At 38.7% G+C, this 27,843-nt stretch overlaps 2 protein-coding genes, 1 long non-coding RNA gene and 1 pseudogene across 7 annotated transcripts; all 4 read left to right on the top strand.

The window, feature by feature from the left end:
- The first annotated feature begins 3 nt into the window (after positions 1-3).
- LOC111329883 (tubulin-specific chaperone cofactor E-like protein) lies at positions 4-7,437 on the top strand. 4 transcript variants are annotated; one of them, XM_022934643.2, is made up of 5 exons: positions 4-113; positions 332-487; positions 1,912-2,066; positions 3,981-4,180; positions 5,901-7,437. In XM_022934643.2, exons 2-5 carry the CDS (start codon positions 358-360, stop codon positions 6,703-6,705), a joined length of 1,290 nt encoding a protein of 429 aa, XP_022790378.2. In that variant the 5' UTR covers positions 4-113; positions 332-357; the 3' UTR covers positions 6,706-7,437. The 4 variants fall into 4 exon arrangements, with proteins under 4 accessions (XP_022790378.2, XP_022790379.2, XP_088584828.1 ...); XM_022934644.2 differs by having other exon boundaries at positions 329-487; XM_088728702.1 differs by lacking the exon at positions 332-487.
- A 7,957-nt stretch (positions 7,438-15,394) lies between these two features.
- On the top strand, positions 15,395-18,979 carry LOC148727121 (uncharacterized). The gene is made up of 2 exons (XR_015990194.1): positions 15,395-16,047; positions 18,544-18,979. It is a non-coding gene; the product is annotated as an uncharacterized LOC148727121 (long non-coding RNA).
- A 1,954-nt stretch (positions 18,980-20,933) lies between these two features.
- Positions 20,934-25,016, top strand: LOC148727120 (uncharacterized; annotated as a pseudogene). Its single transcript, XR_015989194.1, has 4 exons — positions 20,934-21,055; positions 21,515-22,687; positions 22,802-23,604; positions 24,925-25,016. The product of XR_015989194.1 is annotated as an uncharacterized LOC148727120 (transcript).
- LOC148727119 (uncharacterized) lies at positions 24,879-27,786 on the top strand. Its single transcript, XM_088728214.1, has 3 exons — positions 24,879-25,014; positions 25,424-25,906; positions 27,195-27,786. Exons 1-3 carry the CDS (start codon positions 24,889-24,891, stop codon positions 27,594-27,596), a joined length of 1,011 nt encoding a protein of 336 aa, XP_088584340.1. The 5' UTR covers positions 24,879-24,888; the 3' UTR covers positions 27,597-27,786.
- Positions 27,787-27,843: the final 57 nt, after the last annotated feature.

The raw sequence follows: 27,843 nt of genomic DNA, 5'->3' as shown, positions 1-27,843 counted from the left end.
AGTCCTTGATCCTTTGCGGTCATATAAAAACAAATACAAAGCATACACAGAATTTGCCAGGTCATCTCTGGAGAAAGCATTTGGGGAAAACTGCGATTGATTGTCCAGCAAAGGTAAAGAATCAAAGGAAGAAGTCTTTAAAAAATGCGAAAACTATCGATGATACAAATTTCTCTTGTTAAAATTGCGTGACTAGCTCATTTCTTTAGGTCCTTGCGTGACACGCATGAGAGACCAATTCTGTAAGATCAGCAGAAATTGTCAATTTTTTCTACATAATTTTTCATGTCGATCGTCATAGGAATATCGAGTCTTTATTTTGTGCAAGTAGGTACTTCTGCTGCCTTTGATGTCACGATGGAGGATTCCCAAGCCGAGAAAAGGAGGTTATCCTTTAAAGACGCTTTGTTAAATAAATACAGCGAAGACCAAAGCGACGAAGAGTTATTATGCTTCATACATATAACCGGTTCTCCAAAACAAAAGAGTGAGTTTATTGAACACAAAAAGTTTTATCGTAAAGTTATTCGGAGAGATTTCCATATATCTCCGTAATATTCTAAAACAAATGGGATCATCGCCGGTGAGGAGTTTCTGAGGTCGACGTTTTGAGCGCTAGCTAGCTCTTCGTCAGATCGAATGGGTTTAGCGAAGGGTGAACGCTGCGGTGCCCAAATTACATCAACAACTCAGTGTAAGACCCTTACCGACGCAGCACCACAGTTTCTTTAGAAACATAGACCCTCCATTCTGAAACAAAGCCCTGGTCCTAAAGGTAATCTATTGTTTTGCCATTGTTGTCTTTTCTCTAATACTGTATGCATAATGAAGTAGTTGGTGCTGTGCTGAAATCTTTCCAGGTATTCATCCAGATTTTAAGCTTGGCCATATTCACATCGATGTTCTAGAACCTAATTTCGATCGCTCCATCCAAAAAAGTACATAAAACGGTGCATAATTGGGGTCTATTTATTTTCATTTATCTAGACAGTGTCACCAGTTGTATTACTTTTTAGCCATATTTGCATTTATAATTAAACGATCGGTAGTCAGCAGATCGTCTAGTTAGTTATCACAAGAGAGTTATGACTTAAAGGAAACAAATTTTTGTTCAATCTAGAGTGTTCTCTATTTCAGAGAACAAAATGGTATTATCCACAGGGGATAAGAGATGGTTTTTCTCATGTGATTTGCTTATAACAAATCTCTGTATTTCTTTTGCGTCAAATTATTACGTTTTGGCAACCTGAAACACAAAGAATCACTTTACCTTTTTCTTATAAGATTTTGTTTGTTTGTTTCGTGGTGTATCTGTATTTGATTGGTCGTTGTTGTTGTTGTCGCTGCTCTTGTTTTTCCAGGTGCACAGGCCCTTAAGTGGCACTGTATTAAGTTGTCAGTTTTCAAAGTTCTGAATTTCTTTCCTCTTAATTACTGTAATTTTCATCTCTATGAAGCAGTCACCTCTACTAACTGGTCATGGTCACCCTTAACTGAGTCACAATAACCTTTTTGTATTGCCTTCCACCTGTCACTTAAAGCAGGACCACTCAATTGAAACCAAGATCATGATTTTTCAAGTAAAATTTCATCCATATTTATTTCCCAAAATCAATGGTAGTAGTATTTTTTAGCAAGCTTTTGTATATTAATTGGTCAATTTTGGTATAAATTGGTGTTTTTATCATATTTCTAAAGTGACCTGTTCTGTGGAACCTGCATAACTTAAGGCAGTCAACCTGTTTTAGGTGGTCGCCCCACCATTCCGTGTGGGTGACCAATTGATTCAGGTTGCACCATATATGTTGATATGCTGCCGGTCCAAGTGTCTTTCATGGATATTAAAATAGTTGTCCTGTCTCAGACTGAATTTGTCAACAATTCCTAAAGTTAACATCATGTACTTTTCAGCTTCTTTTGGCCAGTCAGAACACTTCCACAAGAGAATCATAACACTTGATGACTGTGGTATCAACTGGGCAGGTCCAGTTGGAGAGATTGCATCCATGTGTCCAAATGTAGAAGAACTTGATCTGGCCAAGAATAATCTTTCTGACTTTCATGAGGTGAGATAGAAGCATTCTGTTTGTTTCATGTAATGGTCACATTTATTATATAGATATCAATGAAATACTAAAATTTCTCCTGTCTCTAAATCAAAATATCTTTACCACATACAGTGAAACCATATTTGATATTGTCTTTGATGATAGCCACTTTTACTCTCACTAAAGGGTCTTTTTAACTTAAATAGTACTTAGCTTTTGGTTCTGAGGCAATTTTTTCTTGACAAGATTTTTTATTTTCATATCTCACTCGAAAACTGTACAAGCTGAGTTTATGTGCATGTGATTTCTGCACAATTTTCTCTTAAAATGTGTGTTAAATTTGTCATGATTTTGATCTATATGGTAAAAAGAACAATACATGTTCACTTCTGGATACAAATTTATCTTCTAGTATTAATGAGATCTCATTCTCTTTGCCCGTAGGTTGTCCTGCGGTGTTTGTTTAGTTTTATGCGCGCGCTCATACGAGTGACTGTTTTCTCTCAATTCTGTATCTTCCATCTTGTTTTGCCGTTGGAGATGACAAAACGCGGAGCCCTACTCCATGGAGTACCCTATGGAGTACCTTAATGGAGTACCCCTAAAATTCATCTATTGGTCAAATAGAATATTTTATGAACTTGGTGAATCGTTTAGATGTACATATCCTAAAATATATTGAGCTCACCAGCTCTCTGAATGTCAGTTCGATGCAATCCAGTTTTTTGGGGGACAGTTGACTAGGGCTCTCAGTCTTACTGGTTCCTCCATTTTGGTTTAACCGCTGTGTAATGAGTGCTTTGACGAGAAGACAAACAAATCCATGTCATGAACAGAACCCACTGTTTCGATTTGTGCACGAGGTAAAATATTAAGCTTACTGTATTTCCCAGATCAACAACCTCAGTCGGACTTATTTGCCGACCCGTCACTGTTTTTTTTTTTTGGTTTGTTTACATACCTCAATTTTATTGCGCTACAAATAGATGAGTGAGGAGAAGCTCAGTTTAAAGATATGGATTGCCTTTTTAAGTCTCAACCTACAAATTTAAGCTTGTATCCTCATCGTTTCGCACATTTAAGAAACCCACGAGGCCATGTGTTACTAGATGGAGCGCCACAATTCTTACAGACACCACACATAAACAGGTATTTTGGAAGACGTAAAACCCAATGCAGAATGAAGGTTGTCCCTCCTTTCGGCCTCTTGAAGATCATATGAAAATAGATGGCAGTCGGCCTATTAACGATAACGTTGATGAATGCTAGCAACATTAAAGCTTTCCGTTGGAAGATTAATGTTAATTTCAAGATGGCGGTCAATTTGTGAACTACATCGAACTGCGACAATCGGAGAGCTGAAAAGCTCAACATATATATGGATTTGTACTTCTAAACGATTCAATGTTCATAAAGTATTTTATTTGACCACTACATGACTTTTAGGGGTACTCCATACAGGTACTCCATAGGGTATTCCATGGAGTGGGACTCCGCGTTTTGTCATCTCCCTTTTGCCGTGTATGAATAAAGCGTATTCGTTGTGTAGTCCGCGTTACTTACTGGCGCTTTGCTTACTCATGAGAGATGTTATCAGCACTAAAGATGTAATTTGTATCCACGTGTGGCCATGTGATATCCTCGATATACCACACATGTCACAGACCATAATTTGATTTTATGAGTTCTACATGAATGCTTTGTGAAAGGGTGTAGTTAACATGATGGATTCCAGTTTTCAAATTTTGTGAGTTGTTTTTTTTCACTTTTTAACTATGTGGTTACATTTTTTTGAAGTGTATCCCATCCAGGAGTAGTAAAATTGCTCCTGGTTATTTTTAATGCAATTCCTTACAATAATGGACCACTAGCCCTTCATGTTTGAAAGTAATTATTATAATTAATATTGTTTTTCTTTTATGTGTTAATTAGGTTTTTCGAATAATCAGTCAGCTCCAAAAGCTGGAGTTTCTAAACCTGAGTGAAAACTACTTGCCACAAAAGATTGAAGATTTTACTCCATTACTGGGGGAAAATCCAAAGGAGTCACTTCCTTCTGTAAAAAAATTGATCCTAAACAACACTGCTGTGCCACTGGAAACGGTGAACTCCCTTCTGAATTGTCTCACGGGGTAGGTTTTGTATCAGACAGATGGCCGTGCAAAGGGTCATAGTGTGCTCCAGGCATTTCGTTAGTTTCGAGGAGCTTACAAACAAACCGAAAAATAACAAAGAAAAGCAGTTATGTTAAGAGAAATGAGGGTAGTTAGATGCCCCCTGTTGCTCCTTGCCTTGTTTTAAGTTGCTCGATCTGCTGATTGTGTTGCTAGTTTATTTGTGAACAGAAGCAATTGGCAAGACAGGTAAAGAGAACTACTCTCAACTGTAAACCCAGAGATGGACAAAGCACTGACCCCCAGTCCACCAACTACCCAAATGGACTGCCCCACCAAAAGCATGTTCTGAATGAGCTGTGAAAATGCTATTTTAAGTTCCGAAAATCAGTGATTTGATTTCGGCTTTTCGCTTTTTGCAGTTTTCATGTACGTAGTTATATAATTTTTCACAATGGCGGCTAGATGCCGACTGCCGACATGAAGAGAGAAGACGTGTTCAGTATTTAATTTATCACTATTAGTTCTCTCAATAGCGTTCATACGGAGTATAATTATTTTTAGGGGTAACCCATTTGGTAGTCTCCTCTCGCAGCCGTTCTTTGTCTCGGGATCGCTGTGGGGAGGGAGACACAGGGATCCCGAGACAAAGAACGGCTGCGAGAGGAGACCACCCATTTGGGTGGTCTAGAGCTTTATATGGATTGTGGGTTAGTGTTTTGTCTATCACCTTGAACCCGACCCTTCCTTCTCCCCAGTCTCTCAGTCTAGCTATCCAAATAGCCATTCACGGTTTTGCGCTGAAACTAATATGCTTGTGCAGAAAACCTTTTCTTTAAAAATTACTTGAAAGAACTAACCGCTCTATTGGCATGGACCATAGGAAGAGTTGCTGGGAAAGGGGTGGGTGGGGGTATGCAAGAACCAAAAGGTGTGTGGAAGGTTTAATTGCATGACAAAACTTAAGACAAAATTGTAATGCAAGCTTTGGAGCTATTGCTCAAGAATAAAATAAAAGTGTGCAATGCATATGCGTTGTTGACCAAGTAAGAGGTCAAGACAGCAGTATTCAGTGACCGAGTTCTTTTTTCTATTTTGCGTTTTAGGGACCGAGACGAAGTCAAGGTCCATAAAAACGCGAGAAAGAACGAGACTAATATCCAGCCATCTTGATCGAACAAGCTTGGTTAATAAAAGAAAATATTACGGATTATTAAGAATCAAGAATTACTTGTTTATTTCGAAAGCCTGGAAAGAAAGCCAACTGTGTTTGTAGCACACTGAAAAAATCCACGAGAGTTGTTTATGATTTCTTTGTTTTGACTGTCTTCCGCCGCTTTTTGCGACTCCGACGCCGACACTATCCCAAAACTACGAACTTTGTAGGTCCGTTCCACGCAGTTTTTTCTAGCGCGGGATCTAAGCGGTCAATCCCAGCGGGAAAGATGGTCCTAATGAGCTTTCCCTCTTGGGTAGCCAATTAAAACACAGGATTCGTTTCTTATTGCCCACAGACGTTGCCAACGATGTAATAAATTTCTTTCATAAAAAAATGGATGAAGAAATCTCATGCAACTTAAGAATTTCTAACCTTTCTTTAAAGTATTCACAATGGTCTGTCCCTGGTAGCCTTTAGGGTTGACATTAATTCTAACTGTCATCTAGTAACACGAGACATATTTACACGAACATTCCATTGACTTGGGTTTTGCTTACTTCGTTTCCATGTTGATATTAGAGTCCAAGACCTGTACCTTAGCCTTAATGGCTACGAGTGCATTCCAGATTGCGCAGAACAATATCCAAACATCAAGAGTTTGTCAATCAACAAGCACGCCATCACACAGTGGGACGAGATTGGAAAAATCGGATTTGTGTTCCCAGGACTGGCGGAGTTACGAATGTCAGAGTGCCCTCTGGAAAACATAACCCCTACAGAGGCTCCTCGACAGTTTCCAAATCTGAAGGCGCTAAACTTGAACAACACTCTGCTGGATACATGGGAGGCTATTGATGCGCTGAAATCCTTTCCCATGTTGACAGACGTTAGTGTGATGGGGATTCCGCTGCTGTGTCAATACACTGACCAACACAAACGACAGTTACTTATTGCAAGACTCCCCAACGTACAGAAGCTAAACAAAACCAAGATATCTGCAGAGGAAAGAGAAGATGCTGAAAGATTTTTCATTCGACATCATATGGATGATGAAAGTCCTCCTTTAAGGTATCTTGAACTTGTTGATACTCACGGAATGTTGGACCGATTGGCAGAGGTTAACATGCAAGCCAAACAAACTGCTACTATATCTTTGATATTTGATGATCAACCTGTCTGTAAGCAGGAGATTAATCTTATGCAGAGCACAACGAGCTTGAAAAAGTATGTCAGTGAGATCATCGGAATACCCCCTCCAGGCTTTAAGATACTTTACAAAGACGTCGGGTTTTGCTTTGGCCTTGAAGAAATGAAATATGGACCAAAAAAACTGTACAGGTACAAGATTAAAGACGGAGATGAAATCCATGTATGGAGCCGTTGATGAGAAAAGATGGGTTCCAAAGAAACTTTAGTTACCTTTTTGTATATTTAGGCTATTAAGAACTCTAAGTGGTCTTACGGAGTGTAGCCAGTGTATCATTACCTCAGATAGGTTTCAGGTGTGGTGGGGCGGCTCTTGCAGTTGCAGAGGGATGTCTGAGTGTCAAACCTGGTTCAAACGTGCGAGGCAAATGCAAACGTAAGTGCAAATGCAGATGCAAATAATGTTCAAAAGTCAAACGCAAACGCAAAGGGCTTATGCGACTTCACTGAGGAAGGTTAGATTCGCAGGGGGAATAATTTAAAAAAATAGTGGTCGATCGAGGCTTTTCATCCCGGCTGTCGTTTTGAGTGTAAAAGCTGCCTTTTTTAATCCTGCCGTGACTATTTTTACTGGTTAATGCAGTAGAGAGTGAAAGGGTAGTGTGCAGTGTCGAATTAGGAACATTTTTGTTTGAAATGTTGTGTTTGATCTGCATCGAGAAGTTTTCCTTTATGAGCTCGCGATTCTTCTATGGTTCTATCAATCCTTTTAAGACCTTTTCAAGTTTTTCGGCTTTGAAATTGGCTCAACTTGTGCGTCGCATGTGTGAACATGCATATTGTATTGCCCACATGTAGGTACTACTTTTTATTGGACTCACTCGGCTTTTGCTAATTTTATACAGATAATTCTCAGTATATATCTACAATTGTAAAATACCGTACTAAATACATTTCAGTCGTCGTTGCTTCTCTGTCTCACTTAATTCGTTGGTTTTAAAACTTACTCCTTACAGAAAGCTTTTATGAGATGTTGAAGACCCTCGACGCTATTGGTGATCGGGCACCGCATAAGAAATCAACCCTTGAATCGTAGCAAAAATCGCTTACCTGTGTAAGTATTCAGGAAAAAATTGCAATGATCTTAATCAGAGGTCATTTCTAAATTAATCGCAAGTCAATCGAAAATTGGACAAGAAAGTGGAAGAAATGATGTTCGATCTGTATTTTAAAGCTGGCTTCACTCTGCCATTCGCTCTCTAAATTTCTAACCTTCAAGTGTATTCCCATGCTTCTAGACTTATAGACTTTATTAAAAGTGCGAAGCTGCTAGTTTGGGTAACAAAAGGCCTTTTGTGGACTGAAAGTAGCTGACAAATTTCAATAACGCACTGAAATCTGAAATTTGTCTAGGTTGGGCATCTTTAGGGGGAGTTTAAGGTTCACGGTGCTTAGAATAGCATCTTATGTCATGTTGAGCGGTTCATAATCCATTTTTGAATCCTTGAGAAGTTTGTAGATCATTCCGTCAAGAGCTGCTCGTATCAAGAAATGACGTAGCTTTTCAGTATTATTTTAAGCAAAAAACCACTCTCTGTAATTTTACTGGCGTGATAACCCACGCCGGATGCTTGGAGAACACGAGAAAAATTTGTAAATTAAGTAATTTGGATATATCAACAAAGTTGAAGTGGTAAATTGGCCACCGTAACGATTACAAAAGCTGACGCTTCGAGCGTTAGCCCTTCGTCGGAGCGAATAGAGGAATTGTGGGTTGTGTGTGCTTTTAAAGGCAGAAAATGGAGCTACTTTATTGGTGGGAACATGGCAACGAGAAAAACAAGAATAAATTAGTGGAATGAAAAGCGTTCGTTGATCCCTGTGGGATTTAGACTGCCGGTTTGAAAGATGAGCTTTTGTTCAAGATATTTACGGCTTTCCATGCTACCTAAGTGTAAGGAAAGACGGCAGATTGCCATATGTTGCTTAGAATGATTAGGTAGATTAAAATGTCTAGCGACTGGTTTCGATGTGTCCTTGTCATTCCTTTCCACGTCTCGAAGGTGTTCTCGGAATCGGTCACCTAGTCTTCTGCCTGTTTCGCCGATGTATATCTTTTGCAATAAGTGCAAGTTATGCAATAGATTACATTGGCGGAGGTGCATTCTGAGCAACATATGGCAATCTGCGGTCTTTCCTTACACTTAGGTAGCACGGAAAGCCGTAAAAATCTTGAACAAAACCTCATCTTTCAAACCGGCAGTCTAAATCCCACAGGGATCAACGAACGCTTTTCGTTCCACTAATTTATTCTTGTTTTTCTCGTTGCCATGTTCCCACCAATAACGTAGCTCCATTCTCTGCCTATAAGCACACACAACCCACAATTCCTCTATTCGCTCCGACGAAGGGCTAACGCTCGAAACGTCAGCTTTTGTAATCGTTACGGAGGCTAATTTACCACTTCAACTTTGTTGATATATCCAAATTAGCCCCAAACAGTTTCTTTCGAAACTATCAGCCTTTATTCATTTGGAAATTAAGAGCCAGAGGCGAGGGATTTTGCAAACCATTGCTTCTATAATATAAAATGAATTTAAAACGTTTCAACTTTCTATGGGTTTAATGGTGCAATAAATGATACTGATAGGTTTTTGACCAATGAAGGTGCTCGTAGTATCTCAGTCATTATATATGATAGGTGTTTGACAAATGAAGGTTCTCGTAGTATCTCAGTTATTCTATAATTGCTTTGGAGGATCCATCAACGGCTTGTATCACAGCTGCATCAAATAAAGATGAGCAGCTTTCGCTTAAATGGAACCTCCACTCTTTTTACAAATAACGCTCAAAATGTTCTAAGTATACTTCTCAATAGACCTGAAAAAAAAAATCGCCTTACCAAGCGATCTGACTTTTCATTCTTTTCCAAAGAAGGGTCTTACAGCCACTTCGAATTTCCCGCGGCCTCTGGGCCGGTGACGCCGTATAATGGTTGCGCGGTGCACTCGCGGTGTAGTGTTTCACTGTTGTTAATGCTATTTTGCTGCCGTCTGAAGAAAATTTTATTGAATACATTACAGATAAGCACCATGAAGTGTTCGATCGGTGGTTGACATTTACAGAATTAAAACCTGACGCTTCTCAATGTTCTTCATCTTCTACTTCACTTTCCTGTCTCTCTTCGCTTGAAGAGTACTCTGGCTCTGCTTGATGGAAAAGACCTGTGACACATTCACTAAAATTTTCTTCAGACCACGGCAATATAGCGTCCACAAGAGTGGAACACTACACCGCGAGTGCACCGAGCAACCGTTACACGTCATCAGTTGTGTAACGGTGAATGGTGACGGTTGAAAAGCTTTGTTGCCACTAAGCTTAGCACACGATGACGCTCGTTGTTCTATCATTAGAGAGAACACCGTTTTTTTCAGTAAAATTTTGTTGAAACTGAACGGTGAGCACTCACGTAGTATTTTTTTTGCCCACTTTTAGAACTGATTTCAAATTTAAACAGTGTGTAGATCACGTGTTTTGCCATTCCTTCGCAGGAGGACCGAAGTACGAAAGCAAGAAAACAGCGGAGCACTTTTTGTTACTAAAGAATGATTTCTCGCACATTTGCTGAGACTGTAACACAGCTTAGAAAATTGTCTTGCTGGGCGCGGATAATCATCAACACGAGAGCCGACTTCGAGTAGATCCACATTTTCTAGCTCTAAGTTAGTAGCACGTGCGAAAACACGAGTGCGTGAAAGGTTGTTACGAAAACTAAGACCCCGAAAACTAAGACCTAAGACCTAAGACCCCGAAAACTAAGACTCCGAAAACTAAGACCGCGAAAACTAAGACCCAAAAACTAAGACCCCGAAAACTAAGACCCAAAAACTAAGACCCCCCGTCTTTTCATTGATTTTCACTTTTCCGGTGGGTCTTAGTTTTCGTAATTACGAAAGCTCATTACGAGGACTAAGCCCCCCATCTTATTTTTCTTATTTCACCCAATGTTATTTTATTTTAATAAATAGAATATGTTGAAATGTAAAAAGCGAATAATAGACAGCAATTGACACCCCGTCTTTTCAACGATTTATCACTTCTCCGGTGGCTCTTAGTTTCCGTAATTACGAAACCTCATTACGAAAACTAAAGCCTTGGTCAAACGGCGCCTGATAGTCGATGATAGTTGATGATAGTCAATGATAGTTGAATGAAGCGCGCGCTTCCGTTTGACCACCAACTATCTTGCACTATCATCGATTAGTATATACTAAAACAGTGGATAGCGTTGAAGGCGCGCTCTGATTGGCTAGTCAAACTCCGAATATCCTTTGCTATTTACCTCCGGTTTGCACCGAAGTGGAGGTGGTTAGCGGTGGATATTTACCGAGCCGCGAAGCGGTGAGGTAAATATCCACCGCCAACCACCGACACTGAGGTGAATAGTTGTTTTAGTATATACTAAAACAGTGAGGTAATATACACCACCGTCGTTAATTTGAGTGATTTCTTCGCTTGTCACGGATGCAAACCGGGACGCCATTTTTTTCCGAGTTGCTCAGAGGTAAATAGCAAAGGATATTCGGTGTTTGACTAGCCAATCAGAGCGTGCCTTCAACGCTATCCACTGTTTTAGTATATACTAATTGAGGATAGTTTGAAGAGAGTCAACTATCATGCGCCGTTTGACCAAGGCTTAAGACCCCATCTCATTTTTCTTATTTATCAATTTTTTGAAGGTGAGCAGGAGAGTTTATACATCATCTTGATTTATTGCTTTTTCGGTTGGATCGAAGAACCTGGTTGCTTTAAGATTAAGAGGGATTTTCTACAACCTTTCCTTGCGTTTCGAAGTATTTTCTCGCGCGACGCAGACACTGAGTTATTTTTAGAATTTTTTTGCAATTGTTTTGAATCGTTCTACAAGATGCAAAAATAATGGAACTTGAGGAAATGTTTTAAATGAAACAGTTCAGACTTAATCAGGGTTTGCCCACTTTATGAGTAGTGTCGTTAGTTGTAAAACGGAAAACGTTTTTAATCACATTTCAGGTAGGATCTTAGCTTTCGTAATAACGAAAGCTCATTGGGAAAACTAAGACCCCATTTAATTTTTTTTGTTTATTTTATTTTATTTTATGAGAATATGTTGAAATGTAAAAAGCGTATGAAAAGTAAATTGAATAATAGACAGCAATTGTTTTGGGTCGTTCAACAAGATGCAAAAATAGTGAAACTTGAGGAAATTTTTCAAATGGGACAGTTCAGAATTAATCAGGGTTTGCACACTTTATACTGTCGTTAAGCTGCTGTTACATGTAATAATTTTTCCTGCAGCTTGTCTCGCAACAAAATTTGTTGCAAGTTGCACGTACTATGTTACACATTACAAATACCATGCAACTTGTCTCGCGACAAAACTTGCGTAAGTTGAAAATGACGCATATGTCGACTACACAGTGCGGCGAAACAAGTCGCAAGAGTCATACTACAAGCATTTTTGTTGTGCAGCTTGAAAAAATTGTTGCAGAAAGTAGAAAACGATTCAACTCTTTGTGCAACTCAAAAAAAAAATTCAATTCCATGAAGGGATGTTACACGTAAAAGTCGTGCATGCAACTTGTAACAATATTTTTTTCGAAAACTAAGATCTCACCTGAAATGTGGTAAAAAACGTTTTCCGTTTTACAACTCACGACACTACTCATAAAGTGGGAAAACCCTGATTAAGTCTGAACTGTTCCATTTAAAAACATTTCCTCAAGTCCATTATTTTTGCATCTTGTAGAACGATTCAAAAATAGCTCAGCCTCCTGGAGGAAAGTTAAGAATCGCCCGTCGCGCGAGAAAATACTTCGAAACGCAAGGAAAGGTTATAGGAAATCTCACTTAATCTTAAAGCAACCAGGTTCTTCGATCCAACCGAAAAAGCAACAAATCAAGATGATGTATAAACTCTCTCGCTCACCTTCAAAAAATTGATAAATATAAAGAAAAATGAGATGGGGTCTTAGTTTTCGTAATGACGTTTCATAATTACGAAAACTAAGACCCACCGGAGAAGTGATAAATCATTGAAAAGACGGGGTGTTAAGAGAGTGTCTCTGTAAAAGCGGTCCGGTCGATTTTACTCGAGACACAGATTTCCCTCATTTCTTGTGTGTTGTAAGACATTCATGTGCCTATACTAAAACCACAATCCGTTTGATCGGATCTCTTTATTTTTCAAAGTTTTACGGAAATGAAATTTCACTCGAGCGAAGGCCTGTCGTGACACTTTTCAAGACTTTAATTTGAGACAACTTTGGAGGACAATTTAAAAAAAACTACGGAACTCAGCAAAAAACAAATACCACAGCCATGTATATTAATTCTATCTTATCCATCGACGCGACTTTCATGAACATCACATTTCAATCAAAGAAACAGGAAGACTTGAATGACACCTTATCGGTTCGCTTAAGTCACACACGCGAAAACCAATAAAATTTAAGGTAAATTTTTGAAAAAGTGAGGCGTTCTTAACTGATCCAACTAACATAGCTAGAAAGAACACGCCACAGAAAAGGTAACTACAGAAAAAAACTTTGCGGCACGACCTTTGGGAAAACTTTATAACTCCACGAACTTACTTGATTTTTGGCAATCTCCGAGTTTGGCCGCCATTTTGAAGGACTTGTCAACATGAAGCGTAACAGATATAAACCAAGCAGGTAGATCTAAAACCGTCTGAAATACATACAAAAGCAATTAAAATGAGCTTTTCTTTCAATTCAAGCGGTAAAATTTGCAATTGTTTGTTAAACTTACCATTCCTACATTTCCAAGCGACCATTTCTTCCAACAATTCAAACACTACAACCAGTGTTCGAATTCCCCTCGTCGATTCCACCATAAGAAACAACCTGTGTCACCCAAGCTTCGACTCGAATGTGAATTACGAATCACATAACACAACTGCTTCATCTTCGAGGTAATATCAGCCTAGTTCTTTTATTTTCTGATCGACAAGAACGACGATCACGAAGCGATTGCCATGTTTACCTAACAAACGAACCGCTGACCAGCCGCTAAGGGAAATCAGTACGGCTCAGTAGTGAGGGAGAGGGTGTGGGGTGGGTGCGGGCAGATTATCAGAAGATTTTTGGGAACATTCGAATATATTCATTAAAGCATCATAATATACATTACGATTCTCAGTCTTTGTGTAAAAGCATGCTTTGTGTTGCAGATCTAGACAACTTTTGTTTTGCTCCGGGTATTCTTTTTCTCTTTAAATACATTTCGTTTCAAAAAGGATCGGCATCAGTTCATATATTTTTAAACAAATCTTTACCATGTACTGTAAATAAATGTGTTCAGATAATCGAGATAACAATTGAACCTCTTGTATCGCATCAGTGGTAAAGTTTCTTGTCTTTACTCAACTCCGAAGAGCGTAGAGCGGCAAAGACGCGACACACGAGTCACCAATCTCGCGGCTTCTCCATGCTCACAAGATACGCGTGACCGTCACTATATTTAAGAAAAATAAGAAACTGCTCGCAGTCTGTATTCTGTTTAACTATTTCATAGGAGTGACGCGAGTCTCTTCAATTGAGTGAGAAAGTCACAAACCATTCTTTGCCTAGCGAGCGTAACCACAGACCACTCATGAATTGCTCCCTTGGCGCGGAAATCAGTGAAATCGTATAGACTATACAAAGTTAGAGCGAGTTCCTTTAGACCTCCTAAACTCGTATCGCGTTTGCATCAATTATAAGTACAGGAAGAAGTCTTAAAATCTGCTGGATAAATTTGTTTCATACTTTCTGAGAAGTTAAAGAAATTCGGAAGCTTTCCTACAAAGAAACTAAAATGGTAGGTAACCGACTTAGTTTTTCAGATGAATTACAATAACTGAAAATTGAGTGTCTGTTTGTGGACCTTACGTCTTGCCCAACAATATAGTTGCAAAGATGTTTATAGTCTGCCCACACGATTAAGCTCTTTTCTTGTAACCTGTCATCGTTTCACAAACACCACGGCAACGGAAAACCTTTCCGAGCCTCCTTAAACACCGTTGTTGTCCAACCACACCTGTATTGTTTTTAACAGAGAACACTTGCGTCCCATGTTTTTGCCCAGTGGTTGTTTTGATGAGATTCAGGCCACACCTCATAAACTTCGTGATCCCTCGTGGACCCCAGGTCAGCCGGGTTAGCGGAGAAAGTTTGCTCCAAATCTCAACACGAAACATACTTATAAAGAATTGTAGAGGGTAACTGAAACGAAAAAGAAAAGGCGTCCTGCATAGTAGTCTTTCAAATTTCTTTTTAGCCAACAGGAAGTCGTGCAGAGGCATGGGGCGAAAGCAACCAAAAATTAGGAGCAGGCCGAGGGGAGGAGCTTATTTAGCCGGCTTTTACCATGTTTTTGTATATAAAAGCGTGGTACACCAAACATTCGGTTTACTTATAAAACTCTTTGTCGTTGTCGTATGAAAAAAATGGACAATAAATTTGAAAATGAAAACGGGATAGGAATATAGAGGCAAGACCGATACAACGTAGATAAGTTTTAAGACGGAGCACTATATTTCGGCTGGCCAAACCAGCCTTCTTCAGGTGCCTGAAGAAGGCTGAAGTTCCTCTGGTGCCTGAAGACGTTGTATCGGTCTTGCCTCTATATTCATACTCGTTACTTTGGGCCGATTAGATCATGGCTGATCCAACATACAAGAGTAGGATTATCGCTCACGGTTGCTTGCTGAACATTTAAAAAAAAATAGGGTTTAGTGATAAAAGGTCAGATCGATTAAAGGTATGAGCTGAGACTAACACGACTCACTTAACAATTTTATGTCGAGCTCATAAGTGGAAAACACTAAGAATTGTACATTGCCGGCTAGTTTTATTAACACCTTACGTAAATGACATTGTTTACTGTTGCGGAAAATCATATTTTAGAGTCAGTTTTGTATATAAAGCAATGATTTTGCATGCATTCTTGGGAACAGCAGAAATGACTTAGAAAAAACATTCTAAGGACAGTGTTCATTCCGTGCAATGGGGCATAAATAAAAGGTTCTCGTAAAATAGACACCTTATTTTATACCACAGAAGACAAGCAAAAAGTAATATGGGTACTCCGGTTAAAAATACATCGATAACTCTATTAATTTATACCAGTCCTGATTTAAAGGAAAAAGTTATGTGAACAAAATAAAAGTAGTCTGTACCACCAAGCATTCCTTCACGGTTTAGACTGGGAGTCCCAAAGTTTTTTAAGCATGTATTCTAATATCTTATGACGATAAGCCCCCACCCACCCCACCCCACACCGTTCTGTTTTCACTCAGCGGCTGGCCAGCGGTCCGTGTATGAGGTAAACATGGCGATCCCTTACTGAACGGTCAGCATCAGATTCCATCCACCAAAACCACCTCGGTCGAGAGGGACTGAGATGGAATGATAGACACCTCATGACGTATTATACTTGTGGATAGTTACGAAGCTACGAAAACATGCCGATTCATCCCGATGACTTGAGTGGAATATTTGTTTGGAAAATTGCGTCAAAACTTTACACCCGAGAAATGGTAAGTACTAATTTATTGTTTGATGGTAGTATTATAAAACGTTTCGCGCAATTTTTAGGCAGATACTTCCGATATTTAAAAGGTGCCAAGGTATTTGGTAGTTTTGGTGGATGTCGAGCGTGGACATCAACCAAAACAGTGATCAAAACCAACAACAGTGCTTTTTCAATTTTATCTATGGCCAATGTTAGACTTTAAAGGAAGAAAAAGAATTATATTCCCCAAAACATTAGCAGTTTACGTTCTGGCTAATTATTTCTTATAATGCACAATTGCTGACCAAACGTTCATAATGAAATAAGACATGAAATTAGATGAAAGTGGTTTTGGTGGACGTTTCTCTCTCCATCCACCAAAACCACCATCATGACAATTTCTGTTACTTCCATTAGAGAGGAATGGATTGATCTGCTACTGGAGTAACTAACCACAATTTATTTCTTTGTACATAGATATTTTTGCAAAGTTCTTAAGTTAGCAGCTTTTATTATTGAAACCATAATCATCACATGGTATTCAATGTAGAATACAAAAGGTTTTGGTGTGGCAATCATGTACTCTTGAAATATGATAAGAGAGAGTTTTTAACTTATTTAACAGATGTTTGCAACAAAATTCCATATCCAGAAGTTTCTTCCTCTCCTTCCTCTAAAATCATTAGCTTTAAATACTACAAATCAGCACATTAGTAATTGTTATCAGGGGTCTGAATATCTTACAAATCTTTCACATTGATCTCAAGTTACCTGTTTTACTTGGATGATTAATTATACACTCAAGATGTAGAATAGTAATAGTTTAATATTTGTAGTGCGCAAATCCCATTTACATATGATCAAATGCACATAACAATTATAGAATATAATAATTACATCAGATAATAAATTACAGTAAGACCCTTATCAAATTTACAAAACTAATAAAAACCTTATCTAAATTGTCAAAAAAGAATTTAAAAAATTGTAAAAAAAATTGTAAAAAACTATTAAACCATGCACAAGTCAATCCTAATTAAAGGCTAAATTAAAAAGATGAGTCTTAAGTAAAATTTTAAATTTACTAAAATCAGTCTCGCTCCGCACTTTATAAGGAAGACTGTTCCAAAGTTTAGGTGCTACACACATGTAAGCACGATCACCTAATGTTTTCTTTGTTATGGCATTTGGTGCTTGCAGCATGAGACCCTTATTACTAGATCTTAAGTTGTATGGTCCATTCTGCTGCAACTTAACAAGATCTTGTAAATAGATTGGACCATGTCCATTAATTGCTTTGAAAGTGATCACAATAAATTTGAACTGTATTCTAAACTGGACAAGTAACCAGTGCAGTTCTCGTAGAACTGGTGTGATGTGACACATCTTTGGGATTTTAAAAATAATCCTTGCTGCCAAATTTTGAAGGCGTTGGAGCTGAAATAATTCTCTAGCTGGTAAACCATATAAAATACTGTTACAGTAATCTATCCGTCCGATTACTAACGCATGTATCAATGATTGTGATGCTTTCTCATCTAAGCATCATTAGCTTACATTTTACAAACTATTTCCCCTTTTAATTTATGGATAGACAGTGAAAGGTCTTTGCCACTTTGGTAAATACAATCACAACATACCATGTATTTTGTGATAAATTATTTACCACAACATAGGACAGTTGTTACTGAATGTTTTTTGTTTGATTGTTTGTTGTTTTTTTTACATACAACATCCAAAACAATGGAGAGGATAAATTTAAATGGAAAATTTTATTAGTGGTTAAAATTAAAGAACATTGGAAGATCAAATTAACTTTATTACCCAAATTAGCTTTGATTTCTTGCTTATGCCAGGCTCCTAATATTCAAAAGCATTATTATTTTTGTGTTCTTTTGTGTAACATAACTTGAAAAATAAACACAGAGGGAGGCAAACACAAAGGAATAAACTTGAAGCTAAAGCAAAGTTTAATTTGAGCCAAAGCTGATTGAAATACTGAGCACTTAACCCATTTGGTAAAGTTCATGTATATGTCAGCCAGCTTGTCACAAGTCTTCCCCCTCTCCTCCAAAAGTCTCTATAAACAAATTTTACTATGTTGTCCAGCCATGATGATAAGTATATTACAGCTCCTCAATTTCCTTCTCTCAAAACAAAGTAACTCTGAATTTAATAATGTAATGGACTTGATAAAACTCTACCAATAACTTGCTGCTACTCGTGACATTAATTTCTTGATATTTAAACCAAACTGTTTTGAAGTTTTAATATTCTGTTGTCTTTACATTTTTGGCATTGCCATTTCCTCTTTGAGTTGATTGCCCACTCTTGTTTTCCCCCCTCTTGAGTGAGACTTACTTCCTCATCCAACTTATCTACAACAACAACAACAAAAGAAAGCGGTATGGTAAAATCAAGGGATGTCTCGTCAAGGAGGGGCAAAGATGACTGATATACCATAAATAAGAACCCTAATGCTTCATTTTGCAGTGATCACCTTCTTCTTTTTCATTTTCAGACCAGACTGGAACCTCCATAGGCGTGTTTACTTGTTCTGAGTGGGGACAAAAGAAAAAGGAATCAGCGTTGCAAACTTTTCTCCACTTATCTGTCTTTATGTGGACATTTGCCGGGTCAATTCTTGAAATGCGGTCTTTAACCGTAGCTCGATACATGTGCGTGCGCAGGTCAGATGTCCTAGGGAAGTATCGTGGGTTTGTGTCTTGTGCTGATCATCTCGAAACAAGACCTCTTTCACAAAGATTTTCAAATGCCGTCTCTTTTCATATATTTCCTTAACTCCCTCCGTAACAAGCTCGTGGATCCTCTTGATGATCTTCTCATCAAGGGGTTGAGATATTCCAGCGACCTATAGAAATAAAAAACTCGAACTGTGAAAATGCTCGCTATTTCAAGTGGGAACGCCCTAGTAATACACACCTATAAGTTATTTACTCCTTTGCCATTTTTTTTGTACTGTGAGCATGTTTGAAATTGTACTTAAACAACAACAAAGAAAACGAAATCATGGCAAAAAATGTACAGGCACTTTTATGTCACACTTTGACCGGCTTGCCCGCCGCGTATACTAGTATACGCGTATACTGCGATACTAGTGCAGCGCTCTACCAATTGAGCTAACAAGCCAACTGGGAGCAGGTCGTTGAGTTGATTCGTAATAAACCCGTGAAAGTGATAAATCAGATACAATGAATCATACGTATCTAATACCGCAGTTCAAAATATATGAACTTCATATATTTCATTGTATCTGATTTATCACTTTTACGGGTTTATTACGAATCAACTTAACGGCCTGCTCCCAGTTGGCTTGTTAGCTCAATTGGTAGAGCGCTGCACTAGTATCGCAGAGGTCAGTGGTTCGAGTCCCGTACAGGCCTGATTTTTTTCAGGTCTGATTTTCGCTATTGCTTAAATAGCGCTATCTACTGCGAGGATCGTGCATCATACGTATCTAATACCGCAGTTCAAAATATATGAACTTCATATATTTCATTGTATCTGATAATGTATTTTGCAAGTAATGTGACTGGTTTTACTAGAACTGCATTTGGAACGGCCAAAAAGAACGTCCTCTGAATCAACAGGCGTACTTTTGTTGATTTGAGTCGGTCCAAATTCGAATTGAGTTCGGCTCATGAAAAGTTCGGCGTCTGAACCCGGCCAAAGTTGCTTTTCGTCCGCCATGTTGTCTTTAGCGCCAAAATTTGTACTTTAGGGGGCCTGGAATAAAGCATTGTGATTGGTTTATTCTGCTTCCGACTCTGACGATGCAGTTTTCACTAGATCGTAAGCGACGGAGTCATAAGCGGAGTCGGAAGAAAATGGAAACGTACTGATTCTTCCGACTCCGATTGCGTCAAGCTTATGACTCCGCTTACGACTCCGTTTTTCGATTTTCACTGGGTCATAAGCGCTATTACGACTCCGACTACGACTCTGACTCCGACTCCGTCGCTAATGAAAACACCAGCCTTAAGACCCACCGGAAAAATGAAAATCAATAAAAAGACTCGGGGTCTTAGTTTTCGGGGTCTTAAGTCTTAGGTCTTAGGTCTTAGTTTTCGGCTAAGACCCACCGGAAAAATGAAAATCAATAAAAAGATGAGGGGTCTTAGTTTTCGAGGTCTTACCCGCTGATTTCTACCGGAAGTTGCGGGGCATGCTGGGTTAAAAATTGGAGGGAACTTTGTAAAAAACACGCGCGGAAAAAATGGCGTCGGTTTGTTTCATTGTTTGCTTGGGCATCCCCTAGGGAAAAATAACCTTTTTTCTTGTACTGAAGCTTGAACACTGGGTTTGAATAGGCTTTATTATAATTTTAAAAGCGTAAAGCAGGTATACTACTTCCCAGCTTGAAGATAAATCGTTTAAATCACCAGCTCTGACAGAAGTTCGTTCGCGACCCCCGACTAGCCTGCGTACATCCGGTTATATTACCTGTAATAACCGTCGAAGTTTAGAAAAAACGGCGGTTGAACACAGGCTATCCCCGACTGAAGAACACAAAACCTTACATTACTAATAAAATTATAAAAAGGCGATGCTAACGGCGTGGTTTTTGCTTAAGATAGTTAACTGGAGTGTCGAACAAGATGCGCGTGTTTACATTTCCCCGCTATGATTTTAACAACCCGCGCGACGACTCGCAAACAGTTTCATCACGAATTATAAATGACCTTTGAATCTGGCGGAAAGGTCGTGGCAGAATTGCATCCCTGAGCAAAACATAAGGCTTAAGGTAGTTTGATTCCACGTGCATTAACCCATGAAAATAGTTTGGGAAGTTAAAGTGCCACGTCGCGTGACCCCTACTGGCTTTAATACGATCACGTCATCACTAGATGCACAAAAAGTTTTAGAGGTTTGAGCATACTTCTCATCACCATGCCCAAGGTCTTCAGTTGTTCCGACTGCAGAAACAATTACCAAACAGGTCGTGGATTAAGGAAACATTTTCAGACCCCCCCAAGCCACAGGCGCGAAGAAAACGTAAGAAACCCAACGCTGTAAGCTGTTGCTGCAGCAAACAATTTCCTGGACGTCCCGCACCACCACCGCTCTGCGAGGCTTAAAGAACTTGTGAAACTTTAAACACCAGATGAATTTTCAACTGTGGTTTTGTGAAGCTGATTCGCGCTTTCGTTTTGAAGCGTTACTGTAGCTTTGAAGGTTTCTGATGTATGGTTGCCGTTTTTTTTTGTACTGGTTGCCAGAGGAAGCAAGTCAAACTAAAAAACAAATACAGATTTTTTTAAATATCGAATAACATTTGAGAGTTTAACGAAATTTTAACTTACAATTCGTAGGGCATTCCATACTTCCGATAGATCTTTTGGTGATTTCTGGCTGACCGTTATCTTGAATATTGAGTTCTTCGCGACTTTAAATAAAAAGAGGGGTTGGTCCCCAGACTCCCTGGGACAACGCTCTGGCGCCAAAACTATAAAACACTAAGTGCAAATCAGAAGCATTGCGAGGCACGCGTCAACTTTCTCATTTCTCTTATCAAGAAGTAAGCTTACACAGGGCTCAGTTTCAGAAAGCAAGTTAAGAGGAGAATTGGAATTCCTTGTAAAGATGGTGGCGGGGGGTTACCCAGACTCGCTTCTTTATTGCTTGAAACAACAGTCAGTTTCTACCCTTTATTCCAAACCACATGGTGAAAAGTATATCCCCAAATTATTACTCCAAGGAAAAAATTTTGACTCCAGCAAAATGCAGAAAATGGGTTCATGTTATTGACGATTTAAACATGCCCCAAGATCCACAAGAAAAAGCTGAGCTGGTCGACTTAATTATTTCACATAAAGATGGAGAGTTTTTAAGAGGGCACTCATGCCAGTCATTTTCAAGAAGAATTTCAATCATTTTGTCCAGTTTGCAGCTGAACTTGTACGTAATTTTGACTTTGGCTACACTAAATATCAAAACACAGTCCGAAATCAGCTTGGTAAAGAACTAGAACATGTTTTTGGAATCAATATCATGGTACCAAAAGATGACGTATGTGAAAAGCTCAAGGTACAAAAGGAGGCTCTGCAAGAAAGTTTGTCACTGACTTTTACTGAACACAATGGTGTTGTTGCAGCATACACAAATGTCAAAAACACTATGGAATGGCTACTTAGCAAAACAACTCTACAGGAAACAATAATGGTCCCTAAAGAAAAATTACTTGTTTATCACTACATCGTTGCGTTCCCATGGATGCAGTGGAGTAAGTTCTTTACTGGAGAAACAGCAATAAGAGTCAAATTGCAGGAGCCCCACAACTTGTTAAGCTGCATTGTTACAGTGTGTTCTTGGTTAGGCCCAGATAACTACAACCATGTAAGTAATCTTGGACGAGAAACTCTTCAACAGCTGTCCAGTTTGAAGTCAGTTTATCACCCAATTCTGAAGAAGAACATAGAAGTCATTGTGTGTGGTGTTGCAGATGGCTGTCAACGAAGATCAATTACCGGAAGTTCTTCTGCCAGCTCCTGTTACCCGATTCCAGAGTCACCAGAACACCAAAAGCAACTTGGGGATATGAGAGTAATCTGTAATGAGCCTGTGTGGAAAGTAGAAATGATTGAGAAAGGAGAAGAACAGTACAAGACATGGTTGGGAAAGCGAGTGGATAATACTGAAAACAGGTTATTATTTGATTTAATGGCACTTTACTTTAATAAATTAATCGTTGAATAAATTAAGCATTATTTTTTTGGTAATTAAAATTAACAAAAAATGTTAAATATCATCTATGGCAGACGAGAATATGCAAAGAAGCACCTTGCTCAAACTGGACATCCTAATGCTTCTCAACTTGACCTGGTAAATTTCTACCCAGCAATGATGCACCAAGCTACAAGAGCTACAGAAACTATTGTGCGAAAAATTGGCCAAGTAGCTGAGGCTCTCAAACAAAATAAAAAACAATGGTTTATAGAAGTACAGAAAGTTGCTCGAAAAGTTTGTCTAAGCAGTTATGATGTCACATTTGTTGAAAATGGTGTTTTGGCCTTTTACGAAAAAGCAGAGGAACTTTTGAACAACTCTGGTTTTAGCCCTTTGGTCAGCGAAATATTGGTACGTTTTTGCACTGGCCTCAAAAAAATTTACCAATGGATTTTAAACACTCCAAAAGAATTAACCAGATAGGAGTATGAATGCCAAGCAAGAGTTTTGTTAGGATTTCAATTTATCCTAATTTTTGGCTCTCAAACTGTTACTGCCACTGTGAAAGAACTTGTAGCTTACACTGGGTTTTATGTCGAGAAGGCTCTTAAAGATGCTGCCTTGAGTGGACTCCCTTTGATCTTGCACAATTTCAATGACAGCATCATGGAAACCAAACACAAGGAAGCCAAGCAAGGCAACTACATTTACAGTGGTGGGCGAGCGGATGAAACAGGAAAGATAGACTATCAAAACGAGTACTCACACAACAATTCTGTCATGAATGGGCATCTGTGGAGAACCGAGAGAAGAAAGGGTGCAACTACTCATCAGACTCTAAAGTCCACAAAAAGGAAATGAGGATTTACCAAAACATCTTAAGAAAAAGAAAATGGTATGGAATATACGTATGATGCACGATCCTCGCAGTAGATAGCGCTATTTAAGCAATAGCGAAATTCAGACCTGAAAAAAATCAGGCCTGTACGGGACTCGAACCACTGACCTCTGCGATACTAGTGCAGCGCTCTAACCAATTGAGCTAACAAGCCAACTGAGAGCAGGCCGTTAAGTTGATTCGTAATGAACCCGTGAAAGTGATAAATGAGATAGAATAAATATATGAAAATCATATATTTTGAACTGCGGTATTTGATACGTATGATGCACGATCCTCGCAGTAGATAGCGCTATTTAAGCAATAGCGAAATTCAGACCTGAAAAAAAAAAAAAAAATCAGGCCTGTACGGGACTCGAACCACTGACCTCTGCGATACTAGTGCAGCGCTCTAACCAATTGAGCTAACAAGCCAACTGAGAGCAGGCCGTTTAGTTGATTCGTAATGAACCCGTGAAAGTGATAAATGAGATAGAATAAATATATGAAAATCATATATTTTGAACTGCGGTATTTGATACGTATGATGCACGATCCTCGCAGTAGATAGCGTGCATCATACGTATCAAATACCGCAGTTCAAAATATATGATTTTCATATATTTATTCTATCTCATTTATCACTTTCACGTGCATCATGCGTATCAAATACCGCAGTTCAAAATATATGATTTTCATATATTTATTCTATCTCATTTATCACTTTCACGGGTTCATTACGAATCAACTTAACGGCCTGCTCTCAGTTGGCTTGTTAGCTCAATTGGTTAGAGCGCTGCACTAGTATCGCAGAGGTCAGTGGTTCGAGTCCCGTACAGGCCTGATTTTTTTCAGGTCTGAATTTCGCTATTGCTTAAATAGCGCTATCTACTGCGAGGATCGTGCATCATGCGTATCAAATACCGCAGTTCAAAATATATGATTTTCATATATTTATTCTATCTCGGTATGGAATATATAAGTAAATCTGTATAAATGTGACTAATGAAATAACTTTTTACCTCCATTCATTTTAAATAACTCCTAGACTATTATATACACTGTATATAGATATAGAAAGATATTTCTCAAGGCTGTGGTTGAAGAAAAATTATGAGAAACCCAAAAGTTCCTAACCATGGAATCCTGGGGGCCCAACACTCATGCCTATATGAAAACGTATTTTTTCCCAGTCAACCAAAGACCAAAGTTAGTCGCATGTGGCACCCGGGCACATCTAGTGGACAGCCCTACTTGTTGTGTATGTTGCTGTTTAGTTGAATAGGCATTGACACACTCAAAATGTTCATAATACCTGTGCTATTTTGTCTAAAACAGCACATTCCTTTTCAAGACACAACAAGAAAGTCAAGTCAAGATGAACAATCTTATGCTACTTATAGAACACAAACTGCTCCTGAAATCCAGGTACATGAAGGCATTATATAAAAGCACTAACATAACAAGTTCATCAAACAAATGTTGTTTTGAGTTATTAATTCTGGTCAACATATCTAACAGTATTTATTCATTAAAGGCCAAAGATAATCTGTAAAGGAATCCTAAACCCCATATAAATACAGATCACATATGAACTAATGTAAATATACAAAAAATAATAAATTCGAAGAATAGATTAAGATGCGAAAGAATACTACATACTTAAAATCACTAAGTAAAATAATGTCTCATAGTACCTAGAAACAAATGATCGATTTCAGTGAACTGAGTTCTGTGATGGAGCTAGGAATTGGAACAGAGGTTAAAATCAGCTCATATTAACTTAATAATTTGGATATATCAACAAAGTTGAACTTACCTCCGTTAATTGTTTCAGATGAAAGAATCAAATAAATATGATGACGGTGGTACTTGTGTAAGTCCTTGCCCAAATATCGACTCCACATTAGCCCAACAGATGACACAAAACTATCTTCAGGCAGCAAAAACATATTTCCAGCCGTCCAACGCCGTAGAAATTACAGTCGAAACAGCCAGACAGTTTGCTTCAACATCCAACAGTGGCACGGTGAATAGCTCAACAAACTTGAACAGTATCAAATCAACAGTTCAAAGTCTTAACATAACAAGAGCCGATCCAAGAGTAACACCCGAGTTATTTACTATGAAGTTAAACTCAAGCAAACCACAACAGCCGGGCACATTTGTCATTGAACATCAAAAAGAAAAATCGGCCATCCTTCGAAGAAAACTCGTCATTCCATATCCAGACGTGCTAGGATTGCAAATAGATGACAGGAAAGTTATTCTGGACACGTACCAAAGACCCCAGACATTTTACAAAAAGAAAGACGATATGGTGGCCGAGAACTGCCATTAAACATATTCAAATTTATAGGAATTATTTTTGTTATTTTTTTTAAATTTCGATTTATTTCTCATTTTTCTTTTTAAAATAAAAGCAAGTGAAAGTAAAATGTAAAATAGAAATACAATGAAACTAAAGATAAATGAAATCAAATCAAAATTAAATACTACCCGGGCGAGCGCTGCCACTAGTTTTTTTTTTTTTTTTTTTTTTTTTTTCGCGGTAGGAAAAAAAAAATTTGTTCGTGGCCGAACGCTGCCACATGGCCGAGGGCTGCCAAACAAACCCAGAATTCTTTGCAGGATGCCTTTCAAGATTTTAGTATGGCGTATGCCGCGTGGAAAAAGTTAGAAGAGAAAGTGACTGCGAAAAGAGGGAAGAAGCGTGATGCAGGAGATACAACGCATAAATTAATTAAAGGAAAGGAGTTGTATAATGATAACTGTCGAATTCAATGAAGAAAAAGAGGCGTTTGCTCACTGGAGGTTTCGCATTGCATACAAAGCAACCACAAAGCACCCACAGTTCAAGGGGACCACCTGGGTCATTAAAAGATACCTTCCCGATGCTGTGAAGGGAATAAATGACATTGGGCAAACTGTCCAACAACACACCCAAAAGGCGGTTCAGATGCATCTTCTTGCAAGGAATTTTGCTCGCCAGTTGGAACAAAAAATCATTGAGAAACATGCTATTGATGCATTTGGAGAGGTCCTAAGGTTTAGAAAGATCTACTACGGTGAAGAGGATAAAGGAGAATTTGTGACTGTGGAGGAGTTTATTGATGGACAGTTTACCAAGTACTTAAACAATACTGGTGATTGTTGTGTCGAGGAAACAGATGTTATGGGTCAGAAGGCTCAACGTCTAACCCATTTTTCATATGAAAAGTCAGACAAAAAACTTATGCTGCTAGATATACAAGGACATGGGTATGAATTATTCGACCCAGAAATTGCTTCTCATGAACTTTTTTAAAATAGTGCATTATGGGCTTGTTTGGCAGCCCTCGGCCATGTGGCAGCGTTCGGCCACGAACAAATATTTTTTCCGACCGCAAAAAAAAAAAAAAAACTGAAAAAAAAACAAAAAGAACTAGTGGCAGCGCTCGGCCGGGTAGTATTTAATTTTGATTTGATTTCATTTATCTTTGGTTTCATTTTATTTCTATTTTACATTTTACTTTCACTTGCTTTTATTTTAAAAAGAAAAAAATAACAAAAGTAATTCCTATAAAATTGAATATGTTTAATGGCAGTTCTCGGCCACCATAGACGAGTCCGGTCGACAGAGTTCAACAACATGGTCAGAATGCTCCGAAAGTTCCGATACGTCTGGGTCAGAGGAGAAGACTCGACTTGAAATTAACTTTCATCAGCCAAACAAAAGCGTGAGTACTTTAATTCAGTCCGACAGATATCTCCAGATGGCAGCTAACTGGGGAATACGAGAAAACTATCATCAGCAGAGGCAAGACATGATGGATCCTGAGGCGTTCTTCCCCGTAGTTAAAAACCCCCAGACAGTACGCGAAGCACAGCTCGTCGTCTTAGAACTACTTAAACAGCCAGAAGGAAGTGATATGACTCGGCTTATTAAAATGTTCGGTGGAATTCATCATCTTTTCAAGAAATCTTTAAGCCATAGTAGCCCTGTTACTTGCGTCGACAAGGAAGAATGACCATGACACACGGTAAGAGTTTTATCTTGTCCCAGAGCTTTGAACAGCTATCCGCCGCTACATCAGCATAAATAACACGTCTAACTTAAGACATTCGATGTCTTTAAACCTTACTGGAGTATCACAAAATTCTCAACAAGCGAAACAAAATTAATGTCGAGCTAAACACGATAAAAGCCACAACAATTCACACGCCACGTTTATTTCGTTTCGCGATGCGCTCTCGAATGAATGGACTCCCCCCCGA

The sequence above is a fragment of the Stylophora pistillata genome, chromosome 7, assembly GCF_964205215.1.
Source record: "Stylophora pistillata chromosome 7, jaStyPist1.2, whole genome shotgun sequence".
Classification (NCBI taxonomy): Eukaryota; Metazoa; Cnidaria; class Anthozoa; order Scleractinia; family Pocilloporidae; genus Stylophora; species Stylophora pistillata.
The sequence above is the reverse complement of the archived record's forward strand: the minus strand, read 5'-3'. Positions and strand labels throughout refer to the sequence as shown.

Bases quoted from the DNA above. Each gene is read 5' to 3' on its own strand.
- LOC111329883 (XM_022934643.2), top strand. From the start codon at position 358: ATGGAGGATTCCCAAGCCGAGAAAAGGAGGTTATCCTTTAAAGACGCT. The intron at 488-1,911 runs GTGAGTTTATTG...TGTACTTTTCAG, and splicing joins CGGTTCTCCAAAACAAAAGA to CTTCTTTTGGCCAGTCAGAA. The intron at 4,181-5,900 runs GTAGGTTTTGTA...TGTTGATATTAG, and splicing joins CTTCTGAATTGTCTCACGGG to AGTCCAAGACCTGTACCTTA.
- LOC148727119 (XM_088728214.1), top strand. From the start codon at position 24,889: ATGTTCATAATACCTGTGCTATTTTGTCTAAAACAGCACATTCCTTTT. The intron at 25,015-25,423 runs GTACATGAAGGC...TAATTGTTTCAG, and splicing joins AAACTGCTCCTGAAATCCAG to ATGAAAGAATCAAATAAATA. The intron at 25,907-27,194 runs GTGGCCGAGAAC...ACCATAGACGAG, and splicing joins ACAAAAAGAAAGACGATATG to TCCGGTCGACAGAGTTCAAC.